This window comes from Macrotis lagotis, chromosome 3, assembly GCF_037893015.1.
Source record: "Macrotis lagotis isolate mMagLag1 chromosome 3, bilby.v1.9.chrom.fasta, whole genome shotgun sequence".
In the NCBI taxonomy this organism is placed as follows: domain Eukaryota; kingdom Metazoa; phylum Chordata; class Mammalia; order Peramelemorphia; family Peramelidae; genus Macrotis; species Macrotis lagotis.
Window position 1 is genome coordinate 247102546 of NC_133660.1, and position 22625 is coordinate 247125170.

The window sequence follows — 22625 nt, forward strand, 5'->3', positions numbered from 1 at the left end:
TTTTTGGACTTATTTTTTCTTCTTTATTTTTCCTCATAAGGGATTACTCATTGGGAGGGGGAGACAGGGGACAAATTGAGAAATATAGGATAATAAATGTAAAAAATTTGAGTTTTCAAAAAGGATTAATTTCTAAAAATAAAAACATTAGGTAAATAAGATTTTAGTTTTCAAAAGGAAATAATAAAGGAAATAGATAATTTTGATGGAATTCCTAGATAACTTATTTGTCTGTTTTCTTATTTCTTTGATGTTTTAAATGAAAATTTTATCTCTTCTTTTTATATTACCTAAATTTCTACTTCTATTAACTTCCCCTCTTTCTATATAGAGAGCCATGTCATAAAAAATAAGAATTTTTTTAATAAAAGGAGGAAGAAGGAAAAAATGAAATCAATTAATGTAGAAAATATTTGAAAATAAGTATACTTTATAGCTATGGACTTACCAGCTCTGCAGGAAGGGAGAAGAGGTATCTTATCATATCTCTTCTTTAGAGTCATGCTTATACTTTTTCATTTTGCAGCATCAACTTTTCAGTATTTTCTGACTGATTTTTTTAAATGTTTGTAGCTGTCATGTCTTTTGCTTTCTTGGCTGTGCTTCTTATCACTTTGCATCTATTCATGTAAGTCTGTGTCATTTTTAGAGCAAGGGTGTTGGAGTCTGTGACTAAAAAAAAAAACATCACCAACATTTCCAATAATTGTTTTCTTTGGTAATCCTATCTATTTTAATTTAGATATTTAAAAGTATGATTCTGATCAAAGGTCTTTAGGCTTCCCCAAAATACCAAAAGAGTTTAGGACATGCAAAAAAAAGGGTCTCCACTTTGAAGAAATAAGGAAACAAAAGATAGCTATCTTCATCACACCAGGCATTTTCAAAGTATAAAACAAACCAGTTCCCTAGCAATGTACCTAGAATTTAACCAGACTCTGCCAAATAGTAGTGGAACTGCTTTTCTTATCTCATGTGGAATTTGGAACTCAATGAATGATCTGTGTTAATCTCCCTCTTCCATATGGTAGTCTTCACCTCCTTAAAAGACAACTATTATCAAGTTTTTCTCAAACCCCCAATTCTTCTGTTGGAGGCTGAAAGTTTGTAATTCTTTATGCCAATTCTCCTGTGGCTCTGGTGTCAATTTGGAGATATTCTATTTTGTTAATGTCCTTCTTCAAATGTGGCGCCTAAAAATGGATGTATCCTATTTGTGGACAGTTTCTTGCAGTCAAACACTCCAGTTTTGATGTGGAAATACAGTCCTCCTATTGGTCCTATGGGGAAGAGAGAAGACAAATTCTTGCTACCGACTTTTAAGAGTGTTCTAATATAGGGAAGTAGACTTGAAAAGATCAGTGAACTTGGAGGCAAGAGACATGACTTCAGATCCTAGTTCCATTGCTAGCTGGATGATACAGGAGAGTTCCTTCAGCTTTCTGAGCTTCAGTTCTATCTCATCTAGACAATGTGGTCTTCACATTTCCATTTTCTACTTTATAATAGGTAATAGACATAAGATTGTTCTAGAAATCTTAAAGCAATATCTGTATTATAAAGGAAGAGAGCTTAGCACATATGCATGTATATATTTACAAATTCAGATATTTAGAACTTCAGAGATATTCAGAAAAGTGCATAGTTGCTTAATATTATGACAAGTATATCTCCTTTCCTGGTGGACAACAGGTATAGAGTTGAGGTATATTCTGTCAGACTGTATATACTGATCAGTGTGCTCATACATTTTGGCCAGCTGTTCTATTATTATCACCATTTTACAATTGCGGGAACTGAAGTAAACAGAAATTATGTGTCCAGGGTTACACAACTAGTAATTATCTTAGACCAAATTTGAACTCAGGTCTTCCTGCCTCCATGTCCAGTTCCCTATCTACTGCATCATCCAGCTGCCTCAGTTAGATAGAAGGGGAGGGTATTCTACGTACGTACAAGAAATAATATAATTGAGAGGGTCAAAGGAGAGGAAATTGACTTTTATCATGTGTCATTTCTGACTTTCTTTTTGGCAAGCAATTCATTTTAAATGAATGGATTATTATAATCAAGTAGAAAATGTTTAAGCTGATATATCCCCTGTACCCCCACTACACTTATGTCCCCAGGATCACATTGTGGTAACCAGAAGACACTGTCATTTCAAAATTTCCTTCTGTTTTATCTTCTCTCTGTCATATTAATGATTTTCTACCATACCAGTAATGGAAGAATTTGAAGGATCAAAACTGTGGCAACAAGTTGTATACTCTATATTCAATGGGATTGCTTCTGCCAGTTTGATAATACACAACCTTTAGATCTGATCAGGTAAGTTACTTCCATGAGCATCAGTGTGAATGAAGCATCAAATGGACTTCCCTTTTCACTTGGCACTGTTGGATTAGATCTAAACACTGCCTCTGATCTAAATTTCAAATTGGAGTCCCGATTTCAAATCCTGCCTCTATTATTGACTACCTGTGTATGTTCTTAAGCATGTTCCTTAACAGGTCAATTAAACAGTTTCCACATATCTGACCCTTGCTAAGTTTTAGGACTATGAAAAAAGACAAAAACTAATCCCTACCCTCAAGTATGTTATATTTCAGTTAATCTTTTTAGGTCTCTTTCCTAACATTCCTAATATTAAAGGATACTAAACTAGAGAACTCCCAAACCCTTTACCAAGTCTTTTTCGCGGATTTTATCATATTATATTGGATGCTCTTACTCATGGTCTTCTGGTTTCACATTGACTGCCATCTGTTTGTAATTTAGTTCTCCTAAGGTCATTCTTGAAGGAAAACAATAAACAAGCCCAATTTATTAACCAATTAAGTATCTGCAACTAGGGGTATTATGTTAGCATCTGCAAAAATTAATGTTGAATTTTAGAAGGTCACATTGATCTAATTAGCATACCATTTTAAAATTCTTTCCTTCATTTGTTTTTCTCAATATTTTCTTTTTTTCCAGTTACTTGCAAAAACAATTTTAACATTCTTTTTTTTTCAGATTTTGAGCTTCAGATTCTCCATCTCCTTCCTCATTCTCTCTCATTAAGAAGGCAACCAAATTTCCATGTGTAGTCATGTACAACATATTTCTATAGGATAACATTTTAATAATCATCTCTAAAGTCTGGCCACCAGTATGGCTAACTTGAGCAGGGAGAAGCACAGTAACATCCAAAATTATAGTAAGGCTCTGTGGTATTTTGGACATAGGATGATCTGACTTCAGATCCAAGTTCTGATGCTTACTTGCTATATGACTCTGCACAATTCACTTGACTCATCTAGTAAGATGAATTACTGTTATTTTGTGAAAACAGTTGCCCTATATCGAAATGAAATTATGTAGGAATTTTACTGAAGAGACTGCATGTTCTTTGCATCCCTATCTCTTGAAAACCATCTAGGGTGTGGCTTGTTTTTGAACTTTCTAGCAGTGGAGGGATTTTTTACCCAATAAAAAAATTCACATCTTGAAGTATCATAAATCTATCCTTTTTACAGGAGCTGTCTTCCTAACTGGAATACTGTCTCTACCTCTTCATTTTCCTTCAAGTCTCTGCTAAAATCTTACCTTCTACAAGAAGCTTTTCCTGATCTTTTTTTTTTTTCAGTTTTTGCAAAGCATTGGGGTTAAGTGGCTTGCCCAAGGCCACACAGCTAGGTTATTATTAAGTGTCTGAGACCGGATTTGAATCCAAGAACTCCTGACTCCAGGGCCAGTGCTCTATCCACTGCACCACCTAGCCGCCCCCCTGATCTTTCTTAATGCTGATGTCTTCTTTTCAACAATTATCTCAATATATTTATCCTGTATGTTTTTTGTTCATACACAACTATTTGCATGTAGTTTCCCCCATTAGATTGTGACTTCAAGAGCTGAAACTATTTTATGCCTTTCTTTGTATAACCACTGATTAGCAAAGTGCCTTGAATACAGTAGTTATTTTTAAAATGCTTATTCACTCATAGACTGCAAATTTTCAGGTGACCAAATTGGAATATAGAAAGGAGAAATAGCTCACATTATATTATTTCTATTGGAATTTACTTAAACACATGCTTCAGAATAATTTATCTGGTTCGTTTAAGGGGAAATATCCGATAATAGTTAAAATTCATTGATTTTTCTCTCTATGGGCAGGTTTAACGTGTGTTTATGAAAAAAATATTAATCTTACTGTGTTTGAGGAGAGAAAAATTAGAAAGAAGAGACTTAATAGATTCAAAATTATAATAACAATTCCCCAGAAACTCCTAGTGTTACTCCAGCAGTCTTCAGAAGTGCTGCCTACTGCACAGCATCTCAGCACCCGGTACAGCATTAGCAAATATCTTTTTCTATTATTTGATCTTGGTCCTGATAGATTTCCATTGTCAGCAGGAATAGATTGGTCATTTCCTATAATCATCATTCAATTGATGGTTTTCTTCCTAAAACTTTAGTTTTTTAATTCCTTGTGCTTGATTTTCCCTCAAAATGAGAATTTTTTTTCTAAAAATTAATCTATTTTTCTTTGGAGTGGTATTAGGAAGAGAAATTCTAGGGGAATTGTGTTGAAATAAATACTATCTCAATGAATGCTCCTCTATGAAACTATTTGCCATTTGTGGTTGTTAGTTATTTCCATCATATCTGACCCCTCAAGATGCTATTTAAAATTTTCTTGGCAAAGTTACTGAAATGGTTTCATCTATCTATTTATATTAAATGTGAGAACTGAATCAAACTATCACTATGGTGCCTTTGAGCTCTTGCAAGGTAGTGATCTGTCTGATTTGTATTTAAGAAGCTCTTTTGAAGCCTTGTTATTCAGAGCTGAAATCCACAGGATCAGACATTTCATTCTGAAAGGAACCCTAGTGATTATCTAGTTCATTCCAGTTTATTTCCCAGAGGAAGAAAATACAGTCCAGAAAATTAGTTACCTGCCTTCTTCAATGTTACACAAAATTATAACCATCAGAATCTGGAATCGAGGCACTGTCCCTGATTGTGGATGCAGGGTTCTTCCCACTGTACCATTTAGAATCTGTCCTGGGAAGCCCATCTGTCTCTTGACCTGTTTTTAACCTCTTTTCCACAGGAAGAATTATGGAGACAGAACTGGCATCTATTTTTCCTGACCGGGATTCTATACTAAGATGTTCCTTGTAGCAGTTGTTGGCCTATTGTGTTTTTGTTGGGGTCTGATAACAACGCCTGGTAATATGAGCAGGTAAGGATCACTCCCCTATTCCAAAACATGAAAATGCTTGAACTGAATTCAACCTTCATCTTTAAAAGGGTTTGGCAAACATTGTCATGGTAACCAGATCATTATTCCAATGGCAATGGATTAATTTCCCTCAGAAAAAAACTTGTATCTCCTAGAGAGAATGTCTTGCCTCACATCTCTTTCCTTTTCAGTCCATCTCCACCTAGCAGCCAATGTGATTTTCCTAAAGCAAGGATATGAGCATATTACTACTCCCCTATTCAATAAACCCCAGTGGTTTTCTTTTATTTCTTTATTCTTCAGTTTGACATTGAAAGACCTTCACATTCTGTTTCCAGCCTCCTTTTCTAGGCTTATTACTTATTATAATCTGTCAGGTACTTTACATTGCAGCCAAACTGGGCTTCTTGCCATTCGATCTCTCATCTCCACACCTTTGTATCCCTTATAGCATAGAAATTTGCAATGGGTCCATTGGAGGAGAGATCATCATGTGCCCTCTCTGTGATGATAACTGCAAGTATTGGAAAATGAGTTCTACCTGTGAGTCCTCAAGGGTCTGTATACTCTTTTATGCTAGATGAAAAGACTGAGAAGAGTCTTGGGGTGCTGGTGACAGCTGGTGATTAATGAGTCTTCTTCGTCTTCTCTTCAGCAGTATTGGCACTTGTTTAACAATACGGCCACCCTATTTTTTGCAATATTCATGGGAATTTGGGGTGAGTATCTCTGCACAAATACAAGAGGCATCATGGGGTAGTGGATCTCTAGGCTCCATGGAGACTGGTCTCCTTTAAAGGTTACATTACCATCTTTTCCCATGTGCTACAAAGATAGGGGGAATAGCTGGCACACCTGTATGGAGGTCTTGGCTATACATTAAGAAGAATATCCTAACCTGCACTGCTGAGTGTATGGAATGGAATACAGGTTGTATGGAACAAGGATAAAGATGGGGAGGAAAATGAAGCTAATGAATTCTTTAGTACTTCCAAAAAAAAGATTATTCTAGGACTGGTGGGTTCATAAAATTAGATGTTGATATCCTATATCCACTTAGGAATTTTTCAGGATCTATCATTCATAAGATCAGAAATCTATAGTTGAAAGGAACCTTAAAGTCATTCAATAGTATTGTATAGTTCAGGATTGGAAGAGATCTTAGTGTGTTGATGCTAATTTATTTATTTATTTATTTGTTTATATGTACATATATATATATATATATATATATATATACATATATATATATATATATGGAAAAATTGGGGACCAACTTGATTAAATGACTGGTCACGGATCTCATATGTATTAATTGCCTAAGACTTTCCTTCTTGACCCTACATTTATTAAAACCATGCTGCAATGAATTCATAGTTAGGAAATCAAATATTGACCTGTGCCCCAAATCTTAGTCCTTCTTCCATTGCATCTGGTGAGGTCACAGCATGGAGAGAAAGAGACCACTGGAATAGGATTCAGGAAGTCTGAATCTGAGTACAAGTCCCATCTCTGCTATTGATTCCTTTTGTGTCTTGGACAAGTCATTGAACCTTTTCTGGATCTCTCTTTTCTCATCTGTAAAGTGAGAAAGTAGAATAATAACCTTAGAAGGTTCCTTCTCAAGCTAAATTGATCATCCTGCAAGCTCAAAACCTCTCTAACAGTCTATGATTCTTAGTTGGATAGTACAAAGATGAAAATTTCTTTCAATATTTCAAAACATCTATGAATTTGGATTCCAGCTACAGTGACAAAAATCTCCATTTTTTATAACTTTAATTCAATCTGATTAGCATTTATTGTCTACTGTGTGTTTTGAGGTTGCAAAAAGAGTCAAAAGATAATCTATAAATTCAAGCAGTTTATAATCTAATGGGGGAAACAATACTTAATCAATAAACATGTAAGTGTCTTCTCCATGCTAGGCCTTGTGTTAAACACTACAGATACAAAAAGAGGCAAAAGACACAAATTCCAACCTTCCTTCTGCAAATCCTAGTAGAAGCTTCAAAATGAGATATTGTTGAAACAATTTCTTGCTGAGTGACCAAGTTTTTATCTCTTGGTCAGTAGAGCATGTAGAATATTATTGTGACACCTCCTATGGAGATCCAAACCAGACTCTACTGTTAACTTCACGCTTTTTCATTAATTCAAGATTGTGAGACATCTGAAAACCAAGACTGGTATTGGCAAACCAAATGAAGAACTGGGGAGAGGGATGTTGACAATACCGCCTGCAGGTGGTTCTTTCAGAAATTGTCAATATAAGAGGGAATTGATTTGCACTTGAAATTTTACTTTAATTTGCCTCTTGAAAATTTGACTAAATGATATATATTATGCCCATCAGTGGGAGGAAATATAAAAATACAGAAGTCCTGGCTCCTGCCCTCAAAGAATTTACAATTGCTGTACAAACATTAAATCCTGAAAATTTTTATCATGTACCAGACATTACAAAAAGTATTTTTTTCTAGGTGTCATGAAAACGATGCTAGGACATATTTGTAGGCTCTTCTAGGCTACCAATCTGTACTTCCCTCCTAAGGATATTTTTTGAAAAACTCGTCATTCACAAGCATGATATAGGGAAAGAAATCTGACTCTGGAATCATGGGAACTACTTGTGTGTGATCTTGGACAAGTACTTTCTTTTCCTAGGCCCCAGTTTCCTTATCTGTAAAATGGAAAAATTGGAAAAGTTGGCTTTTGGCCTCCTTTTCAGCATTAGACTTATGAACCTATGATTTCAGGTTCAAGGGGGGTATCTTGACTGTGGCTATACAGTAGGTTGTATGGTATGAAAAGAATATTTAATTTGGTGCCAAGAGATCTAGATTTGAGCCCAGTTTTGTCACTTGGTGCTTATATGGCCTTGGTCCTTTCACTTAACTTAACTTTCATCTATAACATGAGAATACCTGTAGCCATAACTCAAATGATGTGGTATAATTAAAGCTCAATGTGGCTAAAGTGCTCCATACATGGCAAGAGAAAACAAAGGAACAGCTTTCATAAGTAAAGGGGTGACTGCCTTCTGGATACCATTCTCCATTGAGTAAAGTCCACTTTGTCACAGGAAGTTGTTTCCTAACTTTCAAGAAACCCAATACTGGTTTGGGTACAAATTTGATACATCCCTATTTCACACAGCTTTCTCCTATTTTGTACAAGTTAACTGATAAAGTTAAAATGTCACTTTGCATCCCAGGAAATAAAAACACGAAGGACTTAGTTCACTTGCTTAGTATCACTCAGTCTTAGTCCCAAATTTTTCATTCTTCCTTAGTCTGATTAGGGTCCAAGAATCTTATAAAAATGTAAAACTGCTTTGAACATTCTTTTTTTCATGATGATAACCAGAAAAAAAAGTCCAAGATGTAAGAAAGCTTTAAAATTCCACCTCTCAATAATGTTATACCTATTGGGGTTATAAACTGGAATTGTTATTCTGAGACTTCAAATTCTTTGATACCACTGGAGAAGTTCATTCCCATTTGGAAGATTTCCAACTAGGAGTGAACATTCCATCTCTATTAGTCAGGGTCAAACCTCATCCTTGGCTTTTAACAAAATCTTCTGCCCAGCCCCTCCTCCTGAATTATTTTTATGATTGCCCCTTTCCAATGAAGTTTTCAGTGTATATTGATTGTACTAAATGACTTTCAAGCATAGGGTCTAAAATGAGTCCCCTTGATACAGTACTTTGCTTTCCTTGGGAGATGGGGAGACCCAGTCTCAGAGAAGTTGGGGGTAAGGTGGGACAATTGCCTGAGTAGTAAAAAAAAAGTAGTTGAAAGAAAATTACAGATCAGTATTTTTATCACAGTTTTGTCCTAAATACTTAGAGAAGTATGATACCCTATAAAGTATAATGGACTTAGATTCCAGAGAGTTAAGTTCAAATTCATCTTTGTAACTTTTCAGAGCTTTAGTTTCAACTGTAAAATAGAACCAATAGTATATTGTTCTAGAGTGATATGGTGAAAGTGCTTTGCAAATAGAAATTATTATTATACTATTCATATGCAAGACGGTTCATAGATTTAGGGATAATAAGGGATCTTAGAGACCATGGAACTCAGCATTCATTTTTACAGATAAGATGAAGTGATTTCTTTAAAAAAGGAAGTGAATTGACTGAAAGGGACTCCAGAAGGGTGAAAGAGCTCATTCAGAGCTAAGAAGCATTAGTGATGAGACTTGAACTGATGCAAAGGCCAGCAAAACAGCCATTATTTGATGGCCCTCCAAGTTATTATTATTTGAAAAAGTAAACTTTGGGGATCAGCTTTGCTACTTGACAACCTCAGGATATACCAATGTCAAAACCAAAGTCTTTCAAAAGCATTGAATTGTTTTGCTCATTTCCCATCTAAAGGCAGGAAGTAGAACTGGACATTGATTCCATTGCTGTAGAGAATTCATAACTTCCAACCTTAGAGACATACCCAGAGATCTGAGAAGCTACAGTCTTGCCCATGTGTCAAAAATGGAAAAAAGCAGAAGGTGCCAGGCTGGGAAACAAGGAAGCCTCGTGCTTCTCAAATCATAAAAAAATATTAGAAAAGGAAAAAGAGGACCCAAGAGGGACTTTTTTTCTTCTTAACTTACCTCTGGAGCACTGGCTTATTTTATTTCACTTTTTGATTTCTCAATTAACCAACATTTACTCTGTCCCAACTATCCCCAGATTAAAAAATTTCATAAACCTTATAATAAATAAGCAAAACAAATTCCCACATTGGCCATATCTAAAAATGTGTCTCACGTTGTGTACCTTGAGTTTATCCCCTCTCTGTTGCTAGGTGGGTGGCATACTTCGTCAAGAGTTCTCTCAAGTAAAGGCAGGATATTAATGTTTGTGATATGGAATGAGATGAATGGAATGAGAACAATTTATAAGCTTTATTCAGCTACAACATTGCTTTTTTTTTGTCTCTGTGACCCTGTTCCTTTTTGTCTCTGTCTCTCTCTGTCTCTATCTTTGTCTCCCTCCTCTCTTTCATTCTCCCCTTTGTAGCTACCTTGTTGGAAATGGCACCAAGCCTGGATGGAGTTTAAGTGGGACTTGGTGGACCTTAAGGAAGAGCAACAACAGCACCAGGTGAGACCTGAATATGAAGCCAAGTCTACTCAGAAAAAAAGGAACCCTGTGATTCAGGTAGAAGCACAGTTTGTACAAAAATATGGATCCCAAACTTTGAGACATCTGAATGGTCCAATGGATAACGAACTGGGTCTGGAGACAGGAAGATCTGAGTTCAAATTTGACCTCAGACTCTTATTATCTATGTGTTCTTGGCCAAGGTCTGCTCAGTTTGTCTGCCTTGGTTTCCCCATCTGTAAAATGAGGATAATAACAGAACCAACCTCCCAGTGTCATTGTGAAGATAAAATATTTGCAAAGTGCTGTTACCCTTAAGATGCTTTATGACTGCTAGCAATTTTGATTATTATTTTATCGATTATAATGTGACTCAAAAGACTCATGTCTGGGCTCATGGTAGCAGAAAGAATACTGTGCTAAGAAAGTGGTCACATGAATTTTAGTTCCCACTCTGACAATATGACTTGTGAATAGGTTTATGTAAACTCTCTAGGCACTATTTGCTAAATATGAAAAATGGGGGTAATCTTATCTTTATTCATCTGAAGGGAAAGGGTTTAGGCTAGATTTTAGATTTTATGATGAGAACCATTCCATCTCTGTGTCTGGGATTGTGTCATAAAGGTTTTGTGTTTTTTTAAGGACAGGAGATTGTGTTATTTTGAAACAGTTAATCTATCATAATGGATTAAAGGCCTTTCACCTCTGTTGAGGGTGCTCATTTATTGGATACAATAGGGTACTTAACTCAAAAGATTGAAAGAAGAAAATCAACTTCATTGAAAAGTCAGTGAATCTCAAAGTAGAGATTTAAGATTTGAAGGATTATTAACAGATAAGGAATGAGTAGAGGGCAGGCGTTGGCATAAAGATTCAGATTCACATCTTGTATCTGTTCGGAATTGGTCAACTGGTTGCATAAAATATTTATCCTCTAATGAAGCTGAGGGAAGTTAGGTGGTTCATTGGATAGAACTCTGGGTTTGGAGTCAGGAAGATCTCATTTCAAACCCAACCTCAGAAACTTAAGTAGTTGTGTGTACTGAGTAAGTCACTTAGGCTCTGTTTGCCTCAGTTTCCTCACTAATAAAATGGCAATAGTAATAGTATCTAAATGAGTTAATTAAAAATTGCTTAGTACAGTGTCATACATAGTAAGTAAAATCATCATCATCATCATCATCCATACCACCCCCAGGCAAATCTTTAAGACTTTTAAGTTACAAGAGAATTGCCAAACTATAGCAGAACATTAATGTTTAGGAGATTTTATAGTAGAAGATCCCAAGGTCAGTGAAATCACAATGAAAAAAATATCCAGAGAGAAGTAATAAGAGATCATCTTTCACCTTTACGTTATGCATTTGGATTGATGCCTTAATGTAAAAAATGATCTGGTAGAGAAGTTTATAATAATCTGGCAGCCTTAGTATCATTGTTAAGAAGTTGGCTTGTGAACAAGCTATTGACTTAAACCCGTTTCAGACCTTCTTGTTCCTGAAAATGTAGGAGTGTAATGTGAGGTTTACCAGCCCTGGCCATTCTTTAAGTCTGAATGGCATCTCCAAAAATTTTTTTTTTCCTAAAAAGTTAAAGAAAGTCAAAGGAAGACCAGATAAGCTCATATTGACTTACTTTAGATGACTTAGATGAAATTCCTTTGGAATTCCTTTTTTTAAAAAGTTAATTTTTTAAAAATTCTTTATCTGATAAAGATATTTATTAGATCTTACCCTCTGGAACATTATAGAAATCCTCAACATTCTCTATCCCAATCCCCTTATTCTACAAAGGATCAAACTGTAGCCCAGAAAGATGAATGGATACAGGGGCAGTAAGTGTAGTTGAATCTACCAAATCTGACCCCTATTCAAACCACCTTTCTAGTACACCATGCTGGTTTCTAAGGAAACAGTGCCTTTGGCATAATCCTCATGATACCAATCTCAGTCACAATAGACTTCAGAGGGTATACTACCTACTATAATATCTTTAGAGCACTAAGGAATTTTCCTTGGTATGAAAATGAGAAAATAAATGAATAATGAATTACCAAATCCTTTGCATAGAAGTAGCAAGTAATTTGAAAGAAACTCATCAGCAAGGATGAAATTATATATTTATAAAATGTGTCTATTAACTCTTCTAAGGAGCTATGAGAATAGACTGATAAGGAAGGTGATAGTACCCTTGGCTCCCTGAAATAGAAGAACATTTTCTGTTTTTAACCTGAATCCTGCCTTTCAGCCTCACCTAAAGTGGCAGAACCTAAAACTATGAATAATCTAATAGGCTATTTCCAGCCATCAGAAAACTTTTATAAAATAGTGACTTTTTTCCAATTATGTGTAAAGGTAGTTTTAAGCATTCATCCACTTGCAAGTTTATGAGTTTCACATTTTTCTACTACCCTCCCTCCCCATGATCGAACAATCTACCAAGTTCTCTCATGTATCCCAACCTACCTAATATACTAGAATTCATTAGTAGATGATCTCAACTCTGGTTACCCAGGGCTTAATGAAAAAACTTGCTTGTTCATCATTGGTTTGTTGATGCTTTCCTTCTGAAAATTTTTGCCATGACTGATCCCCTGGTGCTTGAGAGAAAAATATTTTCATTTTCATTCCTCAGAACACCAATGGTATTCTGAACATGTAAAAATCTCATGTTTTGATGAGCTTAGTGCTGCAGACTGGTAAAACCAACACATAGTTGAATGAATCAATACTTTTCCTTTGTTGCTCTAATGCAAAATTCTTGCAAATGTCTCCATTTGACTGCTCTGCCAAAGTTCTATTCCCAGCCCTGATACTTATTCCATGTTGACTCCAGTTGATTCCGTGACTGCCCATACAGAAACTATGTGTTGGTTTTACCAGTCTGCAGACCTAATAGTGGAGGGAAGGAATTAGAAAATTAATCTTTAATAGCTGTTATTTCCAAAATGCAAGTACTGAGTTCGAGATCTGCATAGGACAACAAACTGGTTCTGTGATTCTGAAGCAAGTCACTTCAGCTCCTACTGTTTCATACATTGTAAATGAAATAAAGGTTGTCAAAAGAATTATCAGTCTACAGTTAGCTCAGAAAGGAGCATCCACACTAGGAATTCCCTATACTCATCGGACTCAACCAAACCTGATCAGTCAGAGCAGAATTACTTCTACTTTGCCCTAAATCCTATGGAGTCTTGAAAACATCTTCCACTCTTCCACTAAAATTTTACTAGATGTAATAACACCTGTATATATGATGTTTTCTTTTTTTTTAAGATTTTGCAAGGCAAATGGGGTTAAGTGGCTTGCCCAAGGCCACACAGCTAGGTAATTATTAAATGTCTGAAACTGGATTTGAACTCAGGGACTCCTGACTCCAGGGCCCATGCTCTATCCACTGTGCCACCTAACCGCCCCTATATGATGTTTTCTTAAAGCATCAATACAATAGGGAGACAGGTGTGGTGCCTTTTACATGTCAGGTCTGCTAAATTCAATGATTAAAAGAAATGACCAGTATGTTACACAGGTCTGGGGAGATCCCCAGGTTGGGTACACAGCTCTAAGGCTGTGTCATAAATTCTCAATTCTTGCCCTCCCCACAGATCTCTTTGCCCATAGCCAGTATGATAGCAGTGATTGTGTACCATCTAGTATGCTATGCAGCATTTGCAAGCTTGATGGAGAATGCAGAAACCCTCCAGCCCATCAGCAGTCTGCTGACACCCCAGTTGACCACCTTAATCATTGTGTCCTGTTTGAACTTTGTCATCATCATGATCCTGAATGGCCTGTACAAGAAGATAGTAATCAGGATCACAGATATGGGTAAGTTTCTCCAATATCTGGTGAAAATCCATCAGTACAGCTACTAGTATGACCCCGCAGGGGATAGTGGCGGAACTGACTGTAGAATTAAATATCCTGGACTGAAATCCTGCTTCTGATTCTTATCATCCTGTACAGCATTGGACAAGTTGCTTCATCTTCCTGGCCCTCATTTTCCTTATCTATAAAATGAGGGAGTTGTACCAGATGTTCACTAAGAATCCTTCTAAATCTTGAATCAGGATCCTCTGTGGAAAGCTAGGAAATAGCTTAGTAATCTATTTCTACCATCTTTATAGGAAAACCAAGTTTGTAAGCCTCCCAGGAGCCTAGACATACATGTTCAACATGTCCAAGGGGCAAGAAAAAATGTGCATACCCTTTGATGCAGCAATACCACTACTGGGTCTGTATCCTGATGAGATCATGAAAAAGGGTAAAAATCTCACATGCATGAAAATATTCATATAGTAGCTCTCTTTGTAATGGCAAAGAATTGGAAATGGAGGGGATATCTATCAATTGGGGAATAGCTGAACAAATTGTGGTATATGTATGTGATGGAACATCATTGTTCTATTAGAAATCAGGAGGGATGGGATTTCAGAAAAGCCTGGAAAGACTTGCATTAATTGATGCCAAGTGAGATGAGCAGAACCAGAAAAATATCATACATACTAACAACAACATGGGCCATGATGGATTTGTTCATTCCATCAGTACAATAATCAGGGACAATCTTAGGGAATTTGGGATGGAGAATCATTCAGAGAAGTAACAGTGGAGTTTAAATGAAGACTAAAGTTCATCTTCAATTTTTAAAAAGTTGTCTTATGCATTACATACTTTTGTGCTCATTAATGTTTTCTTTCTTCTTTTAGAACACATTCAACTTCGATCTATGCTTATCATGGATGCAAATGTAAAGCCTATATCAGATTGCCTTCTGTTGGGGGAGGGAGAAGGGAAGGGAGGGAGAGAGAAAAATTGTAAAACTTAAAACCTTGCAAAAAAAAGTGATTGGTAGAAACTCCTACTGTATGTAATGGAAAACAAATTTTTTACATAATAATAAAAAGGAAAAAGAAAAATTCCCCTTTTAAATACTGCATCTCAATACTATTTTATGAAGGGGAAGGGGGGGGAGAGAGAGAGAGAGAGAGACAGAGAGACAGAGAGACAGAGACAGAGAGACAGAGAGACAGAGAGACAGAGAGACAGAGAGACAGAGAGTGCAAATAACTATTGTGTGAACTGGATTATTCCCTGGATAAACATAAATTTGGAGGCTCTTAAAAAGAGGAAGGGCAAGAATAACCTTGTTTTTTCTTTCTCCTTTACACTAAAGGACTTCCTCCATTGGAAACTATTTAATGGAAACTAGAATTCTAGGGATTGGCTATGGTGAACAAGTTTGATACAAAACTCAAGCTGTAAAACTTTTTCAAGTATAAGGTCACCAATTAATAAACAAATCATTGTATTTAGAAGACTAATAGAAGAGTTCAGTAGGAGAAATCATTTCTTCTTTCTTTCCTCCTCCAAAGAGCTTATATCCTTGAAGTCTAAACCAATCACACTCATGCTAAACAGTAAGAAACCAAAAAAAAAAAAACAGATAGCCCATCCAGGCAAAAAGTCTAATGGGTAAATGCTTAGGTAATCCCACTTTATAGAGGAGAGTAAAGACCTGGTATAGAAGTGCATTGAAGGGACCTTGAGATAATCAATATGGCTTTTTCATTTTATAGATGAGAAAACGGAGATCCCAGGAAGTTATCCATGGGGAAGCCCTCAAGGTAGACCTACTTAAGATCATGTAGAAGTCACAGGAAAGATCTGGATCAGGATCCTTGAATTACAGAAGCAGTACTCATCCACTGTACTATGCAGGTTCATTAGATCTTAGGCACAGTCATACATCCATCTGCCCAAATGAGTACTCTTCCACATTAACATTTTGTGTTTTTGATCCTTCAGAAACTCCCCAAACCCAACTGGATTAGGAGAACAGTTTCATGATAAAAATGTTCCTGTTTCATTTTTTCACTTGTCATGGTTTTATGTGGCATTCTTTAAAGGGAAGTTTGTGGGCCTCCCAGAAGCCTACACATACATGTTCAACAAATGGAGGAATGAAGAGGTAGGACTGCTCTTCAGGGAAAGTTCTCCTTTGGGACCTTACCCTCTGAGAGTTTTTCTAGGGTGTTTTGTCTGTGTCCCCACCTTGTCCTTTTCTACCCTATGTAATGGTACACAACATGATATAGTGTCCTTGCTACAACATAAGTTCTTTGAAAATGGGGACTATTTCATTTTTTTTTAGGTTTTTGCAAGGCAAATGGGGCTAAGTGGCTTGCCCAAGGCCACACAGCTAAGTAATTATTAAGTGTCTGAGGCTGGATTTGAACCCAAGTACTCCTGACTTGCCAGTGCTTTATCCACTGCAACACCTAGCCGCCCCTATTTCATTTTTTAGATGTCTTCAGCATATACAATAGATGCTTATTAAATTTTAGTTGAATTATAATGGCCAACCATGTCTTAGAAGATGTGGCAGACTTCCTCATCTCTCCCTAGCTCTTGAAATGACAAATTATATTTTTCATGGTTGGTCAGTGTTTATTTAGTTTGGTTGGGGTTTTTGTTTCTTTTCTCCTCATGAGAGGAGAAAATTAGATATCCCAAACCTCTCTTTGTTCCTTTCTCTCTTGTCTTCCCTTTTTTGCATCTACCCAGTATGATCCAGCAGGCTGCCTCCTGGAACTGACAACACAGCCGAGCATCAGGCAGATCTGGGGCAACATCCAAGAAACTTTTCTGCTGTATATATGACTTTGGAGTCACCCACCTAATAATAACCAAATGACATTTACTCAAAAATTTAAGGTCACAAGGAGAACTCCCATGATTCATTTTGAGGGTCCAACTGTGTAGATCTTGAGGATGATAACAGCCTTGCTTCTACAACAGAGATTTGAAGCAGTAAAAAAAAATTGTCTGTAAGCCCAATATTTGCTGATACTGTAAGATAACATAGTCTTAACCAGCGATACCACTATTAGCCTAAATGATGTGGGAGGAAAGGGGACTAGATTGCCTCTCATTAGGAGCTACCACCGAGCAAGAGAAATACTGCTGATCTCTGCTACATGAGAGCAGTTTGCTCTAGAAACCATTAGTTACAATGTCTTTGTAAAGACAGCTAGGAAGTGTAGCAGAAGTGATGTGAAGGAGGGAAGAACCAGTAGTGAAGAAAATATTGCATTTTATTCACAGCTAAGATGAGAAAAGGAAAACCTCTTTCCAATGATGTTATTAGCTAATACTGACATAATTAAATTAGGTTATACCACTAGCCAAGATGTGAGTTTGAATCCAACTATGCCACCAATTAGTTATGTGACTGTGGGGAAAATTTGTTGTTTTCTCAAAGTTTCAAATTTCCCCCTCCATAAATTTAGTATGTTACCTACCTTCTGGACCTGCTGTATCATAATGAAGGCAAACTTTAAAGCCATATATGTATGTATGTATGTATGTAGAAAGATAGATGCATATATATATCTATATGTATATATATATATTCATTCATTTAATAATTCCTTGTTGTCTTCAAGTCTGGTACATTCATTTCTCTTGCTATTGTTTGGTCTTTTCAGTCATGTCTGACTCTTTGTCACCTGATTTGAGGTTTTCCTGGCAAAGATACCGAAATGGTTTGCCCTTTCTTTCTCCAGCTCATTTTACAGATAAGGAAACAGAGGCAAACAGGGTTAGTAACTTGCCCAGGGTCACACATCTAATATGAGTTTGAGACCTGATTTGAATTCAGAAAGTTGAATCTTCTCAACTCCTCTCTATCCACTGCTCTACCCAGGTATCCATTCCACTTCAAGGAGTCATAGCACATAAATCAAAAGTGGGAGCAAAGCAAAACAAAAACTCTGTCATTCACTGCATTAACTAATTTTCTGGATTTGTGTTCCCTAGAAATTTGATAAGCATGACATCCATTCCTTTATCTAAGTTATGGATCAAAATGTTAAACAGCTCGCAACCAAATATAGAAACACCAGGTCATTCCACTGGAAATATACCAAAGGGACATAATGGGAGGTCAAAAGAACTGAGTTGTAGCCCTAATTCTGCTGCTGATAGCTAATATTAGTAGTAGTAACTGATTCTTCTACAGAAATGTGAAATTTGAAAAGTCATTTAGATGCATGATTTTATTTGAACCCCACAACTATTATCCTTATTTTACTAATGAGAAAACATGCTCAGAAAGATTGGGATTCCCCATCCTTGCACAACTAATAATAAGTATCAGAGGTAGGATAGGAATCTAGATATTCCTGACTCCTGATAAAGCAGTCTATCTATTATATGAATCTAATGCTGAAGCAAGTCAATTATATTTCTTGGATTTCAGTTTTATCATCAATTATCAAAGAAGCTACCGGACTATATGTGGTAACACACAATTCCTTTAAGCTCCAAGATCAATAATTACTTCCAACTCTTGTTTTATTTCAACCAGCCTTCTTTCCCCTTTTCTTACAGTTGGATTTTAAACTGGTGGAGACATTGAAGAGTAAGGACCAACTCCAAAGAACCAGGCAGTGGAGGGGAGCAGGATCACACTCTTCCAAATTTTGGGATCCTGGAGTTATTCCCTGAATATTTAGAAATGGTAAGCTCTCTTTAGCTGCCTCCTTGAAAAATCTATTGATCAGAGGGAAAGATAGCATTTACTAATGGAGAACAAGTTGTGGTTAGTCAATACATGGGTCTTGTCCTTTGTTGTTGAAGAAGAACAGAATGACATGACTGTATTTGAGAAAAAATACAGTGTGTCTGTGGCTAATCAGAACCATAGGAACTGGGAATGCTCTACCACAAATCAGGCACCAATAATAGTCCATGTAAACATCTGGGTGCTTACTCTAAACATGTATTTCACATTTTCTTTGGGCTGCTTCAATTCTTCCTTCCTCATAGAGTGTAGCACCCTTTCTAATGAGGGCACCATGCTGGGCAGTCCTGTACCAGCATCTCCCATACTGCACAATCAATTCTAAAGTTCAAGGTGTCCCAGTATTGCTTCCTCTGACTCCCTAGTGGGTGCTTGCCCTGTGTGAAGTCTCCATAGAATAGTCTTTTTGGCAAGTGTAGTTCTGGTATTCTAACTTCATAGTTGCACTCTCTGGAGTGATGCTGGAATGCTTGACAGTTTAACTTGAGAAAAGACCTCAGTGTCTGTTAACTTCTGCCAGGTGATCTTCAAAATCTTCCTAAGATAATTTAAATGGAAGCAATTCAGTTTCCTGACATGGCACCGCTGATAGATTGTCCAGGTTTCACTGGCATAGACCAATGAAGTCAACATAATGAGATAGACACTTACGACAGTAGACCAACAAATAAAGTTATTGCAATAGTCCTGGTGTGAAGAGATGAGCTTCTGTTCTTGGGGCAGTAGAAGTATTGGAGTAGAGAAGGGGTGTATAGAGAAGGAGTGTATGGAAACATCACAAAGGTAAAACTGACAAGCCCCAGAAATGGTTTAGATGTGGAAAGATGAAGAGAGAATAAGCAGTCATGGATAAACATGTAGGTTATGAGCCTGAGGAGTTGAGGGAATGTGCTGTCTTCAACTTTTACCAATGGTACCAATTGTAATTGCCAATAGTCATGGATAAGTTTGGTGGATAATGTTTTGAGGGGAAATAATGGATTCAAAGATAACCATGAAACATTCAACTTAAGATGTGAAATGAGCAGTTGGAAATTTGCTACCAGAGGTCAGCAAAGAGGTTGGGGTAGATAAGTAGATCTGGTAAGCACCAGCATAAAGATGATAATTGAGTTCATGAGAGCTAATGAGATAATTAGGTGAAATAGGAGAGAGAGAGAGAGAGAGAGAGAGAGAGAGAGAGAGAGAGAGAGAGAAGAGAAAAGTGTCGAAGACAAAATTTTATGGGAGACCCATGGTTAGTGGGTATGATGTGGATGAAGATCCAGCATAGGAGACTGAGAAGTCAGATAAATGGAAAAGGACATGAAAGCCTACAGAGAGGAAAATATCAAGAAGAGGTGATAAAGCCTAAGGTTACAGAGTGGTTGAGAAAACTGAGGTTGGAGAAAAGACAATTAGGAAATTATTATTAACTTTGGAGAACACAGTTTCCATTGAATAATGAGATTGAAGCCAGACTGTAGATTTAAGAAGAGAATGAGAGAAGAAATGGAAGCAACTAGTATAGATGGTCTTCTCAAGGTATTTAACCACAATAGACAGAAAAGATCCGGTATGATCATTAGTCAGAATGGATGGATCAAATGAGGATATTTTTGAGGTTAGGGGAGACATGAGTGTTTTTGTAGGTAGTAGGAAAATACCTGTGATCAGATAATATTTCTTGCCAAGGGATCTGCAAACCAAATGTTACTTAAAAGACACTGGGTTACTGACTTAATAGTGGCTTTCCACAGTCTATTCCAATGCATCTGAGGCCACAAAATATAAGAATTTGAGAATATAAGCTCTTAAAAAGCAGGGAATACTCTGTTTTTGCATCTTTAGAGCCTGGCATAGTAGCATGCATACAAAAGATACTTAATATGCATTTGTGGAATGAAGTTAATGCTTTTTTTATTATTTTTTAAGGCAGTGGGGTTAAGTGACTTGCCCAAGGTCACACAGCTAGGCAATTATTAAGTATCTGAGCCAGATTTGAACTCAGGTCCTCCTAACTACAGGGCCAGTGTTCTATTCACTGTACCACCTACCTTCCCTGAAGTTGATGTTTCTGATTCTTCTTTCTCTACAGTCATCCAGTTGGTTTTGTCCCACTCTTTGTGGTCTCTTTTCCCTTGGCTCCACTTTTTGCCCTTCTGAACAACCTTTTGGAAATCCAACTTATCTATTGGAAGCTGACCACCCAGTACAGGAGGTCTATGACTACCAAGGCCCATGGCATTGGAGTGTGGCTAGAAATTCTCAATGTCAATGGCTGTTTTGTCTGTTGTTACTAATGTAAGCTGACTTTTTTCAACTAAGTGAATGATTTTCTGGGTGGGGAGTTTTGTTTCTTGAGGATATGACCTTAGAAAATCAACTCTGTGCATTTTATTCTTGCCTCTGGATTTGCTGAGAATAAGACCACATCCCTTGGTTCCTAGTATTTTAGAACCCTCCAGGAAAAGATTTGTGGCATCTGGAACACCTGTCACTAAATAAGTTAAATTTTTGTTCATGTCAAAGGGCAAAATAAGGAGTGATAGAAATTGTAGTTGCAGATTTAAGTTCCACTTAAGGCAAAATATCATAACAATTAGAGTTATTCAAGAAAAGACTGGATGTTTGTAGTTATTTTGCATCTAATACAGTAAATTCTAAATTAAGCCCAGACTCTGCACTGCAGTTTCCTTCCTTGAAAAAGCCTTGATAGTTGTTGTGTATGTGTATGTGTATGTTGTGGGTGTGTTTGTGATTCAAACCTCCTCAGTTCAACCTGTAACATTTTACAGATGAGGAGCCTGGGGTAGGAAAAGGTGAAGGAACTTACCCAGGTTCAAGCAGCTAATAAGATGGTACTGGAATGGAGGACCTCTTGACTCTAGGTTCAGCATTTGTTCCACTACCCCTATATGCTTCCTTCCTAAATATTATGAAATATGGAATTTCTACTCTTCCATCTACTATTCCCATTGAGGAAACAGATCCACTACAACATGGCTTCTAATCTGCCCTTATGAGACATACATTGCCACCCCCTCTAACTAACAAGGATGATCAGTAGAGATGACCAAACCTTATTACACCAGGTCTTTTCATAACATTGTTGTCAAGGCTAAGGGTATCAACAGTACTTTGGGATTTGCATGATTAGGGTAAGGAAAGTTGGCTTCCCAGAACTATACAAACAGAGGATACCATTTGACCTGAAATACATTGTGTCCTTGCCCTACCTATAACTCTCAAATACAGTTCCAGTAATAAAGCTATGGTGCTTTGATTACTACTTGTTTGTCCTCTCTCTCATTTCAGGCCTTCATTGTTGCCTTCACATCAGATATGATTCCCCAGCTAGTTTATTACTATGTCTACTCAACTGACTATAATTCCCCCATGTCAGGATACATTAACAACAGCCTTTCCATGTTCCAGATCTCTGATTTTTCAAATGGAGCTGTAGGGAACTCTAGTTCATTCACCACTTGTAGGTATCTGGTTTATTCACCCTATGTCTTCTATTGGTCTCTCCTCACTTTACTCTCCCAAACCAGTTTATGGCCTAAGTGGCCATAGGGTTTGGTGGAAAGAGACTTTATTTGGTAGTTCTAAATTGGGGGTTCTGATTTTGACTCTGCAACATCAAATGAAAGTATACCTGAAATAATCATATAATCTCTGAAGCTTAGAGTGGCTCTCTATCAA

At 36.9% G+C, this 22625-nt stretch overlaps 1 protein-coding gene across 5 annotated transcripts in view; it reads left to right on the forward strand.

Annotated features, from left to right (window-relative positions):
* LOC141518394 (anoctamin-5-like) overlaps window positions 1-22625 on the forward strand; it is a 50502-nt gene that overhangs the window by 17988 nt on the left and 9889 nt on the right. Inside the window, exons 2-6 of one of the 5 annotated variants that reach the window (XR_012477180.1) lie at window positions 5105-5236; window positions 5688-5955; window positions 10266-10349; window positions 13957-14179; window positions 18746-18875. Coding sequence is in view for 3 of the 5 variants with exons in the window: in XM_074230376.1 (XP_074086477.1) it covers window positions 5866-5955; window positions 10266-10349; window positions 13957-14226 (444 nt within the window). In the remaining 2 variants the exon portion in view is untranslated. Of the gene's footprint in view, window positions 1-5104; window positions 5237-5687; window positions 5956-10265; window positions 10350-13956; window positions 14235-18745; window positions 19178-22625 lie in introns of those variants that run through there. The other 4 variants (XM_074230378.1, XR_012477181.1, XM_074230376.1 and 1 more) reach the window with 4 other exon arrangements.